The sequence below is a fragment of the Prosopis cineraria genome, unplaced genomic scaffold, assembly GCF_029017545.1.
Source record: "Prosopis cineraria cultivar Desert tree isolate PC_DT_omini unplaced genomic scaffold, ASM2901754v1 PC2, whole genome shotgun sequence".
NCBI lineage: Eukaryota > Viridiplantae > Streptophyta > Magnoliopsida > Fabales > Fabaceae > Prosopis > Prosopis cineraria.
In genome coordinates this window covers 43,037,035-43,049,061 of record NW_026555333.1, presented here as the reverse complement: position 1 = coordinate 43,049,061, position 12,027 = coordinate 43,037,035, and the positions used below count along the sequence as shown (strand labels likewise).

General features: G+C 30.5%; 1 protein-coding gene across 1 annotated transcript; it reads left to right on the top strand.

The window, feature by feature from the left end:
* The first annotated feature begins 3,681 nt into the window (after positions 1-3,681).
* Positions 3,682-8,252, top strand: LOC129302782 (calcium-dependent protein kinase 2-like). The gene is made up of 4 exons (XM_054941665.1): positions 3,682-4,287; positions 4,386-4,529; positions 6,094-6,246; positions 8,101-8,252. The coding sequence occupies exons 1-4, from the start codon at positions 3,714-3,716 to the stop codon at positions 8,250-8,252; spliced, it is 1,023 nt and encodes a 340-aa protein (XP_054797640.1). The 5' UTR covers positions 3,682-3,713.
* Positions 8,253-12,027: the final 3,775 nt, after the last annotated feature.

Sequence of the window (12,027 nt, the reverse complement as noted above, 5' to 3'; positions counted from 1 at the left end):
AAAAATTAACTAAAATATTCATAATAAAATTATTTAATATTTAATATTTTCTTTATTTTAAGTTGATTTTCATTAATAAAATAATATTTTATTAAAAATATAATATAAAGAATAATTTAAATAAAATATAAATATTTTTAACATGTTAATAATTGAAAATAAAATTTAATATGTATATATGTGTGTATTTTTATAATATATTATTTAATATATTTATATAGTTAAATAATATATATTCAATTTCTCATATAATGATTGTAAGTGCCTTTCAGTTTAACTAGCAAAAAAGAGAGTATAAGGCTTAGAAGGCATAAGGTCAAGGGTTCAAGTCTTGGCTTTGGCATAAACATAATAAATATATGACATGATAGGAAGCAAGTGACATGACGCAAGGTGGACAGTGACATGTTATGAGTTGTCGCACATGTGGCAGGTAATGGAGCATGAGATGGTAGGTGACATGGTGGTTGATGAGGCACTAGGTTGTTGGTAAAATGTTACAAATTAACACACATATGGCAGGTGATGTGACATCATTATTTTTAAATATAAGCATATTTAGCGAGAGATTAACCCCTCGCTGAATTATCAAATTTTGAATAGTATTAGCAAGGGATTGAATCCCTCGTTAATTAGCAAAGAAAATACAATCCCTCGCTAAATTTAGCGAGCCTTTTCTTAGTTACAAATTTAGTGAGGGACAAAATCACTCTCTAAAACGCAATTTAGCCAGCAAAAATGGCATTTAGCGAGGGATTTGCTAAATTCTATTTTTCTAGTAGTGCCAATAACCTATAGGTTTGGCATAAGTTGAGTATAATGCTCGGTGTCATTGGTCTCTGGAGGGGATGGTATGGTTCAAGCACTGATGATATCCTAAAATTTGAATAAGGGGAACTCATGGTCTTATAATGAGTAGAGCTACTGGCTGGGTGACCCCTCATAATTGGAGAGCGGGGCTATTCCAGTGACATGGATTAGACCTATACAAGTTAATAACCTATGGGTTCAATTAGAAGATATAAGGAGGAATATAAAATGATTGCATTGATAATGTGACTTTTGGCTTTATGGTTAACTATAATTAATACATGATTTGCCTATTGTGACCTAAAGTTCCTAATTGATTGTAATTGCTACTCTTTAATATGTTTTAATTACATTTTTTGGTTACTAGTATTGTTTAATCTCACTCTCATTACTTATACCTTTCTAGAAAAACTATAAGGTGAAAGGCAAAGGAGAAGCCTTTGAGGCCAGGCACTAGAGCCATTATTATATATTCTCTAGTACTTGATTTTGTGTGTAATGGGATATATGTTTTTCCAACATATAGGATATTTGTGTATGGTTAATTATGGTTCATTTGCATGGGAGCCTTGATTTGTGAGACTTGAGCATTTTGGTTGGGTGGCCTCGTTTTTGAGAAAGAGGCCGACATGCAAATGTGTGGATGTTATGATTAATGATTTATCCATATTTTGAAATACTCAATATCATAAGGTGATGTTTGTATACATGAATGGTTGCCATGTTTGTAGATGTTTGTTTGGTAATGGTTATAGAGGGAAGACACTTGCTAATGTGCAAGAAGCATAATGTTTTTTTTAGCATTAAGTGTTTTAAGATTCTCGTTTAGCACCAAATTGGCATACAAGTAGAGCTGGTAGTTAATTTTCTTAATTATTTATGTGTGAACATTTGGATCATCCTAATCAAAGGTCTAAGTGGTTAATTAGGTGCTTTAGAAGTTAAGATTTAGTACTGCATATTTCTGTCTTGTTGAACGGATTCCACCATGGCGGAGGTGTTCTTAGCCGCAACGGATGCATCACTTGTGGCTGGCTGCAGCGAAGGAGGTTGTTGGTTGCCACAGATAGTCTTTGCACCATAAGTCGTGGTGATGAAAGCCTTAGCCACAATGGACTGCTCCTTTGAGGATTGGTCGCAACGAAGATGCTTTAGCCGCGGTGGATGTTTTTATGCAGTGTTTTTTTTACTTTTATTTTTTTTTTTTGGGTATACTCGAGTATTATCCCATTTTCAATTAATTTTGGGGATCCCATTTCTTTAAAAATAATTTTGAAGGTTTGTGTTATTTATCTTTGGCCATGTTTGATCCTTAAGTGGAAAGGTTGATTGATAAGTGGAATTGGTGTTGGTTAATGACAAAGGTCATTACAACTCGCGTCCTTCAAGCCCATGATAAGCATTATCAGATTGCATTAGGCTTGTTGAGCAATTTTTCTACATCTAGGAGGTTTAACCGCGATTCTCCCAAATTAAAAGGCATCACCATTAGAGACTGCCCTTTTTCCGCATCAGTCGGGCAGAAGATTTTACCCTCTGATATGTGCTTTGAATTTCATGGTAAGGAAACTGACTCATGGCTCATTGATTGCTTGCACAATCCTGCTCTCCATAAGTCATGGAAGATAGGAATCAGCATTGTCTGTTGGAAGCTCTGGGATATTTGTAATCGGCGTATTTTCACTGATGAGAATTTTGATGTTGACACTGTGCTCTCTCATATCAGAGCTACTGTTAATCATGATGTAATTTTGATTTCTTTTGTTTCCCTTGTACAGTTCCTTTTGATTATTAATACATCTTCCCTTTTACTCAAAAAAAAAAAAAAAAGAGGCATCAACGTTATTGATGATGATCATCTAGCCTAACTTTTCAGCTCTTTGGCTGGTTTTCATGTCGGAGGAGAGGTTCAATTGTATATAGGTGAAAGCAAGAGAGCTTGTGAATATCATGATATGTTGGTTGCTAGAGGGTCGTGGCTAGCTTTAAGCAGCCATTAAAGCAATAGCTTAGGACCTCATATAAATTGTAGGCTGCATTTATATTATTATAGTATTGAATTTCATTTTGTAAAACATCTAATAGTATGGAATTTAAAGATAAATTATGGGAAAATTGACCTTGTTTCTTTACAAAATGACTATTAAAGTATATGTAGAGCATAAATATAATTTTTTTATTGCCTATATATATATATATATATTATTGGAGATAATCCTATTCAAAACATAGTTAGATATTAAATTTGAGCATCTCTTCTCATAATGAAAAGCATAAATTAAAATTTTGTGAAAAGAAAATGATAAATAAATATATTTTAATGAAAATGAAAATTTTAGTTATAAAATTACACATTTGTTCCTAAAAAATTTTTGGTATTGAATATTAATGATGGTATTAATATTAATAACAATTGCTGACATTTAAATAAGTTTTTAATTTTAAAATTGTAATATAAAAGAATATTAATTAAGTCCATTGCTCATTAAAATTAAAATGTTAGAATTTATAACTAGTTTATTAGCATTTCATTGCATTATTATATAATTACGTAACCGAAGCAAACGAGTTGGGAATTCAACCTATTCCTTTCTTAGCAACCAGACAGATCGTCCGATCCCTAATACTCGTTCAATCCCATATGTTTCTCCATTTGATTCCATCCACATTATATTATTCTCTGCCGTAATAATAATTCAAAAAATAAATAATAATCAACTAAATAAAGAACCTATCCCTTTAAATTTTCTCCCTCGTAACCCTCCAATTTACACACGTCAATTATTTTCCCTCGATTATTTTTGTATTCCATCTTATATAATTAAATACACACACACACACATCCCTCTCAATCTCTCTGTCATCGTCTCGTTGATGCACATCAAAATTACCCCATCCACATCATGATGAGCAACACTTGCTCCACCAACACCACCACCACCAATGGCAGCCATGCTGAGGCCGGCTCCGATGACGAGATCTTTGCCGAACCCATGGAGGTTCTAACGACGACTCATACCGTAGGAAAAGAGATAGGGCGAGGCAGAACCGGGCCGACGTATTTGTGTGCACACAAGGTAACCGGCGAACTGTTTGCATGCAAAACCATAGTCAAGATGAAGCTTAGGAAAAATGACACAGATGATGTACTTAGGAGCGTACAAATCATGCACCATTTGGCCGGCCAGCCTAATATTGTACAACTGAAAGGTTTGTACGAGGACGGTGATTCGGTTCGTGTTGTGAAGGAGCTCTGTGCCGGTGGCGAGATCCTCGACCGGATCATTGCCAAGGGTTATCACACCGAGCGAGCCGCGGCGTCGCTGTTGAGGAACATGATTCAAGCCATCCATAGTTGTCACACCATGGGCGTCATGCATAGAGATATTAAACTTGAGAATTTCATGTTTCTTAATAACGACGAGAATTCTCCCCTCAAACTCGTTGATTTCAATCTATCTTCTTTTCACAGGCAAGGTGAATTTCATGCACGATCTCCTTCAAAACACAGACACACACACATGCATGTATGTATGTGCATTAACAAACCGTAATTGTAATTTGATTATAATTAGGAGAGATGTTTGACTTGGTCACTGGGAGTCCAAGTTACGTGGCACCCGAGGTGTTGAAGAAGAAATACGGCCCAGAAATTGACATTTGGAGTGCTGGGGCTGCGCTTTACACTCTTCTTTACGGTGTTCCTCCATTTTGGCCAGGTTTGTGTGTGTGTGTGTGTGTGTGTGTGTGTGTGTGTTGTGTGTTGCTTATATTCACGTGAGATCCCCAATTTTACGTTAGCTCTCATTGTGTGTATATATAGTTTGATTTCTCTCCAATATAATCTTTACAGTTGAACTAGATTTTGTTTAATTTTTTGATATTTAGTATGTTTAAGGACAAGCTACTTTATCAAAATAGTTAATAGTTCAAGTGGGACTTCATCTCTCTAATAGATTTTGTTTTGATCAATAGTAGTTGAGTTATGCCCTCATCAAGTGAAGAAAAATCATTATTGTTTTTCCTAAAGATATTAAGATCAAGAGGTTTCAAACTCTGTAAGTAGTTAGAAAAATTGGGAGAGAATTATCTCCTCTTCTTTCCCATCCTCTTCTCATTCAATTTCTAATTTCTAACTATTAGATCAAGATTATCAGACAATCCAAATTTGATCTCATGTAAAATATTTTGTTTTGTTTTTTTTACTGTATTTTTTTAATTGTAAACATTAAAATTTAGTAATTTGAATTTTACTATTTATATTTTTTATAATTTAATATTTTAATAACAATTTTATAGGAGATCAAATTTGAATCATATAAATCTTAATCCAATGATTAAAAGGGAAAAGAAGGGAAAAGAATGGGAAGGAAGAGGAGAAAATCCTCCCTTCAAAAATTATATGTTGCAAGAGTTGATCCTAGTTGGAGCCAATAACTATCAAATATTCCTCCAACCTCATAATAATAGGGTTAGGATATGTTTGGTTTAAGGGAACGAGTTTTAATGGAGGGGAGGGAAAGGGTTTGATGTTACCTTATTTGGTTCAAAAGAGAAGGAAAGGAAAAATAATTATATATAAATAATTTTATCCTCAATTTATTTGTGCTAATATATTGAAAAAGTATATCTATATTTTTTGAACTTATCACAAAAAAATATTGATCAGGGTATGAAAAATTTTACTCCTTCCCTCCCAATCCTCCCAACTTGGAGGGGAGGGGAGATTTTAAAAAATTTTCACCAAAAGTTTCAAGCCAAACAAGGAGAGGGGGCAAAATCCCTCCCCTTTCCTTCCCTCTCCCCCAAACAAACAGTCTCGAAATGGTAAAACTAATTTTACATTTAATATATAATATTTTTAAACTTGTAAAAAAGTATCTTACTTCAACGAAAAACAAAAGTATCTTACTTTTCAATTTTGCCATTCGTTAAAATTATTGGCTACAATAAAGTACGTCTGAAAATTTGAAGTTTGCCAAATACTTGGTGCAATTAAGCAGGGGTAGTATTGAACAATTACTTTACTACTACATCTTTATCCTATATATTTAAAATTAAATATATTTTTTTAAAACTTTGCTTTATAAGTAGGACACGAGAAAGTATTAGATGGTTGTATAAGAATTTTATTTACACACACACTTTTCACAGGATCTGCTTCGTTTTACAACTCTTTTTACATATAATAATAAATCAAAACGAAATTTAAATGTTTGAAATTAAATAAAAAGATTGGACAGCGCCATTTATTGAACTTTAATTTTATATAATACATGACAGAAACTGAAAGGGGAAAAATGAAGAAAATGGTGGAAGGCCAATATGACTTGTCAAGTGATCCATGGCCAAGCATATCTGCTTCAGCAAAGGGCCTTGTCACCAAAATGTTGAGTTTTGATCCCAAGCAGAGGCCCACAGCGTATCAAGTCCTAAGTAAGTCTTTGCATTATAATATTTTAAAAAAAAATTAATCTTTTAATTCTTTAATTTTTAAGTAACTTGTAACTCAATCCTTTAACTATGACTCGCTGTGACTCAGTCCCTCAACTATGACTCGCCTATGACTCAATCCCTCAACTTTTAAAGCACTTACAAATTAGTCCCTTAACTTTTGTTAATTTTTTTTCATATTAGTTTATATCTCACTTCAATGAGTAAGAGGAGGATATTTTAAAATAATATATGAGCATTTTTTATTTCTCTTATTTGATAAAAAATTTTAAAAAAATTAAAAAATAAGGATCGAGTTATAAGTGAATCAAAAGTTGAAGGTCTGAATTGCAATGAGTTATAATTGAGGAACTGAATCGCAACGAGTCATAATTGAGAGATTGAGTTACAAGTGAGTTAAAAGTTGAAGGATTAAAAGATTAATTTTTCTAATATTTTATTGCTTGCCCACCCATATACATACATACATACATACATATATTAGTGAAAATAATCATGTTTAAAGTATGGTCGTGTAATATAAGCATCTCATTTAATAAGAATTTAAAATTTGATTCATTGCATTAATTGTGAAGGGTAAGTCTCTTCCGTTAAATCTAGCCACATTGGTATCTATGCAATATTTAATTTCTATCATTTATCATTATACCTATGAATCTCATTTAATTTTTATACTTCATTTCTTTTTATGCCATCTAATGTTTTAGAATACCGGTGAAGAAATATAATTAATACATTAGAATATTTTAGTAATTGAAAGTCATATTTAACTACCTCATTAAAGTTAGAGAGAAATAATTAGGTCATTAAATTTTCTGTAAAGGAGAAAAACTTCAAACTTGCCCCTTGAAAGCATATAGTATTAAAAAATAAATTCTTTCTCATAATTAAATGTACTCCTCAAGTATCTATCATTAAAAAAAATAATTAATTCTCCACCGAGTGAGTAGGTACCATTTCCTTTTCAAATATAAAGTATAGTTTGGAATATGTCGACAGGGCATTATAAGGCATTTTATGAAATTGTAAGCACAATTAATGTCTTTTTACCTAAAATATCCTAGCTACCTGTCTTCCATTAAAAGCAAATAATTAACAACTGGAAATAAGCAAAATTAGGGGAAAATTAGAATTTCAACTTGAAAAAAACTTATATACTTAACTTTATATATTTAGTGTGATTTCTTTCAATTACATTAAGAAATGCAAATCTTTTACACATTAGTTATTCTATAATCAAGTTCCGTGATTAATTTTATTAATATATAAAAATTCACTTGTCATAATTTAATTGAATATAAATATTTTAAATATATAAGGGTACATACATGAGTCTTATACCCTTTCAACTATCTAACTATTCCTCTTGTTGGTGATGTATTAAATAAAACTGTCTTATTATAAAATATTTTTAGAACCATCTATTTTTTCTAAAAGATGTCGTCCAATTTAAAGGATGAGAGGGGTAAATTAGAATAATTGTAATTAATGTTATTTTAAAAATTTTAAAAGTAATAACAAATTAAACAGAAATTGAGTTAGTCAAAAAAGGTTGATCTCTTATAACGTGGTGAATCAAGACACAAATTTTCATCAAAAGAAATATACACATTTAGTACCTGATCATAATAATTAAAAAAACAAAAAAAACAAAGAGAATAAATTCACATACTCTCTTCACTATAATCACGTGAGTTATAGAATCTAAGAGCGTCCAAATGTATGGGACTCACCACTATGTTTATATATATTCCTAATTGTCACACTCTGTATAATTTTAAAGAGAACATATATGTGTGTGTATTAATCTTCTGTATAATTCTGAAACTAAAACAGATCATCCATGGATAAAGGAAGATGGAGAAGCAGCAGATAAACCTCTTGACAATATTGTGATGAATAGGTTCAAGCTGTTAAGAGCATATAAGTTCTTCCATATTGGAGTAGATTGTAATATTGGCGAGATTCATCGTCTCTCATTTAACTGATATACAGTTAAATAATTTTTTTCTATTATATTAGTAGACTTTTAAACAGGCATGTTTGTTTAACGTGAAATGATTAGCCTTGACTGGCTATTGAAATTTAATAGTAGATTAACACAATTAGAGAAAACTTGTCGTTAATTTGATTAGAATTGAAATAAAATAGCTGCCAACTATATTGGAAAGTGATGTACTGGCATATCTATTGAATTTGGATGCAACTATCCAAGAAGGCGTCTATTCATATGATAGTTTAGTAAAGTTAATGAAAAGGCATTGATTCAAACTTTTCACTGTCAACATGATTAAAACAATAAGTAAACTTTTGAAGGTTCTCTGGAATCAAAAGAAAACAGGGCTAAGTTAATTTTCAAAAAGAAACATGAGATAGTTCCAAAAGTGTTTAATTTGTTGTACATGATCGCACTATTAGTTGCTGGTAATCTTTAAAGATAATAATTTGTCACATCTCTCAGCTTTTTTTTTTTCTTTCTTTCTTTACAGGCTTGTTTAGTTTTGCATTGAAAAAAACTAGGAAAAATAGCAACTAAAGACTACTGAAAAAAATATATATCAATTAAGGATCAGTTGTTATCAAAACTCGAATGAAAAATAAGTTTAAATAGACTATTGTTAATTTAGAATAAATTATTGTTAAAATTTAAATGAATACTTGTTAATAAAAAAAACAAATTAACATCAACAAATATTCATTTGAATTTCAAAACAAATTATCCTTGATTGATATAAATTTTTACCAGTGATCCTTGATTGATGTTTTCTGAAAAAGCACTACTGTGTCTAAGTAAAAAGAACTCCTAATGTATAAATATTAAGGAGTAATCTTAGATTATATCATAGATAAGCTTAAACGGGAAGTGAGCAGCTATGGCTTTTAAGTGATGTGAGCTCTAAAGGACAATATTTCTGTTCACGATATTGATGTAAATCACAAGCTTCTTAGGTCCTGCTCAAAAAGACATTATCCTTAAGAACTATTTTGACACACTGGGATGACAGATCAATCGTTTTTCAAGATTAAACAAGCATTTCCTACAGGAACAAGGAACCAGAACAGCAGAACTAAAAATAAACTCAGATGAACAACACAGCAAAAGCTGGAGGGAGGAAAGAATTGCCCCGAAAGCTTAAGAGGTTGGTGAGTTGATCTATCCGCACCCATGGTTATATATAGGCCAAAGATGGAGACATGAACTTTGGCTCATAATCACCAGATTAAGGCTTCAGTTACATACATATAAAACACCATTAATTTGGAGCCATTGACAAACAAGAGAGTTTAAGAAATTAACTCACAAAATCAGTTTTTAAAAGTAGTTTAATACCCAAAAATTGCCAAGGCTTCAAATTCTTTTCGGATAAGCCTAAAATAATTATTTATTTATTTATTTTGTAAAAACAATCTGGTAAAAGGAGCCTAGTGCCTTCTAAACTCGCACGCAAGGGGCAAATCGATTGATTTCAACTGCAATTGCCTTGAGTTAGCTTGTTTCATGCACGCCAACCACTTCTCTTTCAAACCTATTTTACTAACTCATTTCATTCCTTAGTATTTATATAATAGGAAAGTTTTTCATTCAGGTAATGTGAGACTTTTGACACACACAAACCAATTTTTAGGCACCACTTAGGGTTCATATTGAATCACTACTCCCAACACTACTTACCTTATTACTTGTTCTTCGTAACTACCTTTGTGTGTGTGTGTGTGTGTGTGTGTGTGTGTGTGTAGAGAGAGAAGATTACACTAATTTAATAAATTTAAACATGAGCCATATTTTTGTATGTTTGGTCGAAAAGAGGTTGCACACTGGAATTGTCGGCGAAGAATAGGCTTTAACTTTTGAGGACCAACAAGGGGCAATTAACTGTATGACGATTCAATCGTTACTTTGAACTTTTCATATTCAATATTTATAGGTAATTTTTTTCAAAAATTATTCTATAGCATATATTTTTTTCATTTGAATTTAATTTTTAATATACCATCTAAATTCATTTTATAATATAGATGATCCAAAATGCAATACATTTTGTTGCCTTTGGATTAACGAAAATTTGGATTTAAATTTTGATTTTGATCAAAAAATTTTATTTAAATACATAAAAGTTGAGTAGCTAAATTCGACCCAAATTTATATTTTATCATATTTTTTATTATTTCAAATTTTCTCTCACAAGTTATTTAAAATTTCAACCATTCTCTCTCTCTCTCTTTTTTAACGTTTTTATCATCATTACCTCTATTATTCTCATTTCTTCTCACCAATTAAATGATGGAGGTGAGCTTGTTAATTCTAATCTTTTGTATTTATTTTGAATCTCAATTTATCTCCATTCTTCTTTTGAAATTTTTTTTTATAGGGTTAATATGTAATTGAAACCCTAAACTATATAGGTTTATGGATGATTTAAATCATAAACTTTTAAAATGTATATCTTAAACTCTAAACAATTAAAGTTGAAATAATTTCACCCTTATCATTAAATTTAAATAAATGTTCATTAAAATAGGGCTTAATATGTTATCTTCACTGAATGAGGGCATGAGAGAGAAGAAAAGCAAAATTTGATAAAAATCACACATTATGTCTCAATTTTTAAAAAATTAACGAGTGTTTGTGAAAATTTAACAATTTTATCCTAATTTTAATTGTTAAAGTTCAAAATATATATTTTAAAAGTTTAAGGTTTAAATTACCCCTAAACCTTTAATTCAAAATTTAAATTACATGTTAACCCTTTTTTATATTATCTAAACAAAAAATTTTAAATACATAAATTTATATATAAGATTTTAAATCTAAAATTTAAATCTAAATCTATCATTACAGATATGCCCATGGAGACACTAACCTCATTTTTTTATAATAGAAATGAAAAAAAATTAATCATTTAGTTTTTGCAAGTTTGACTCAATTGTAACTCATAAGTCCCTCAATTTTAACTTGTTATAATTTAGTTTTTAAAGTTTTAACATCTTGAATATTGATTCCTATATTTTTACATTTAATATATAATATTTTTAAACTCGTAAAAAAGTATCTTACTTCTGCCCCGAAAAAAAGTATCTCACTTTTCAATTTTGCCATTCGTTAAAATTATTGACTACAATAAAGTACGTCTAGAAATTTGAAGTTTGCCAAATACTTGGTGCAATCAAGCAGAGGTAGTATTGAACAATTAATTTACTGGCATCTTTATCTTATATAGTTAAAATTAAATATATTTTTAAAACTTTGCTTTATAACTAGGACACGAGAAAGTATTAGATGGCTGTATAAGAATTTTATTTATATACACACACAAACATACACTTTTCACAGGATCTGCTTCGTTTTACAACTCTTTTTACATATAATAATAAATCAAAAGGAAATTTAAATGTTTGAAATGAAATAAAAAGATTGGACAGCGCCGTTTATTGAATTTAATTTTATATAATATATGACAGAAACTGAAAGGGGTAAAATGAAGAAAATGGTGGAAGGCCGATATGACTTGTCAAGTGATCCATGGCCAAGCATATCTGCTTCAGCAAAGGGCCTTGTCACCAAAATGTTGAGTTATGATCCCAAGCAGAGGCCCACAGCGTATCAAGTCTTAAGTAAGTCTTTGCATTATAATATTTTATTGTTTGCATATATATATATATATATATATGTTTAGTGAAAATAACCATATTTAAAGTACGGTGGTATATTAAATAATATAAACATCTCATTTAATAAAGATTTAAATTTTAATTCATCACATT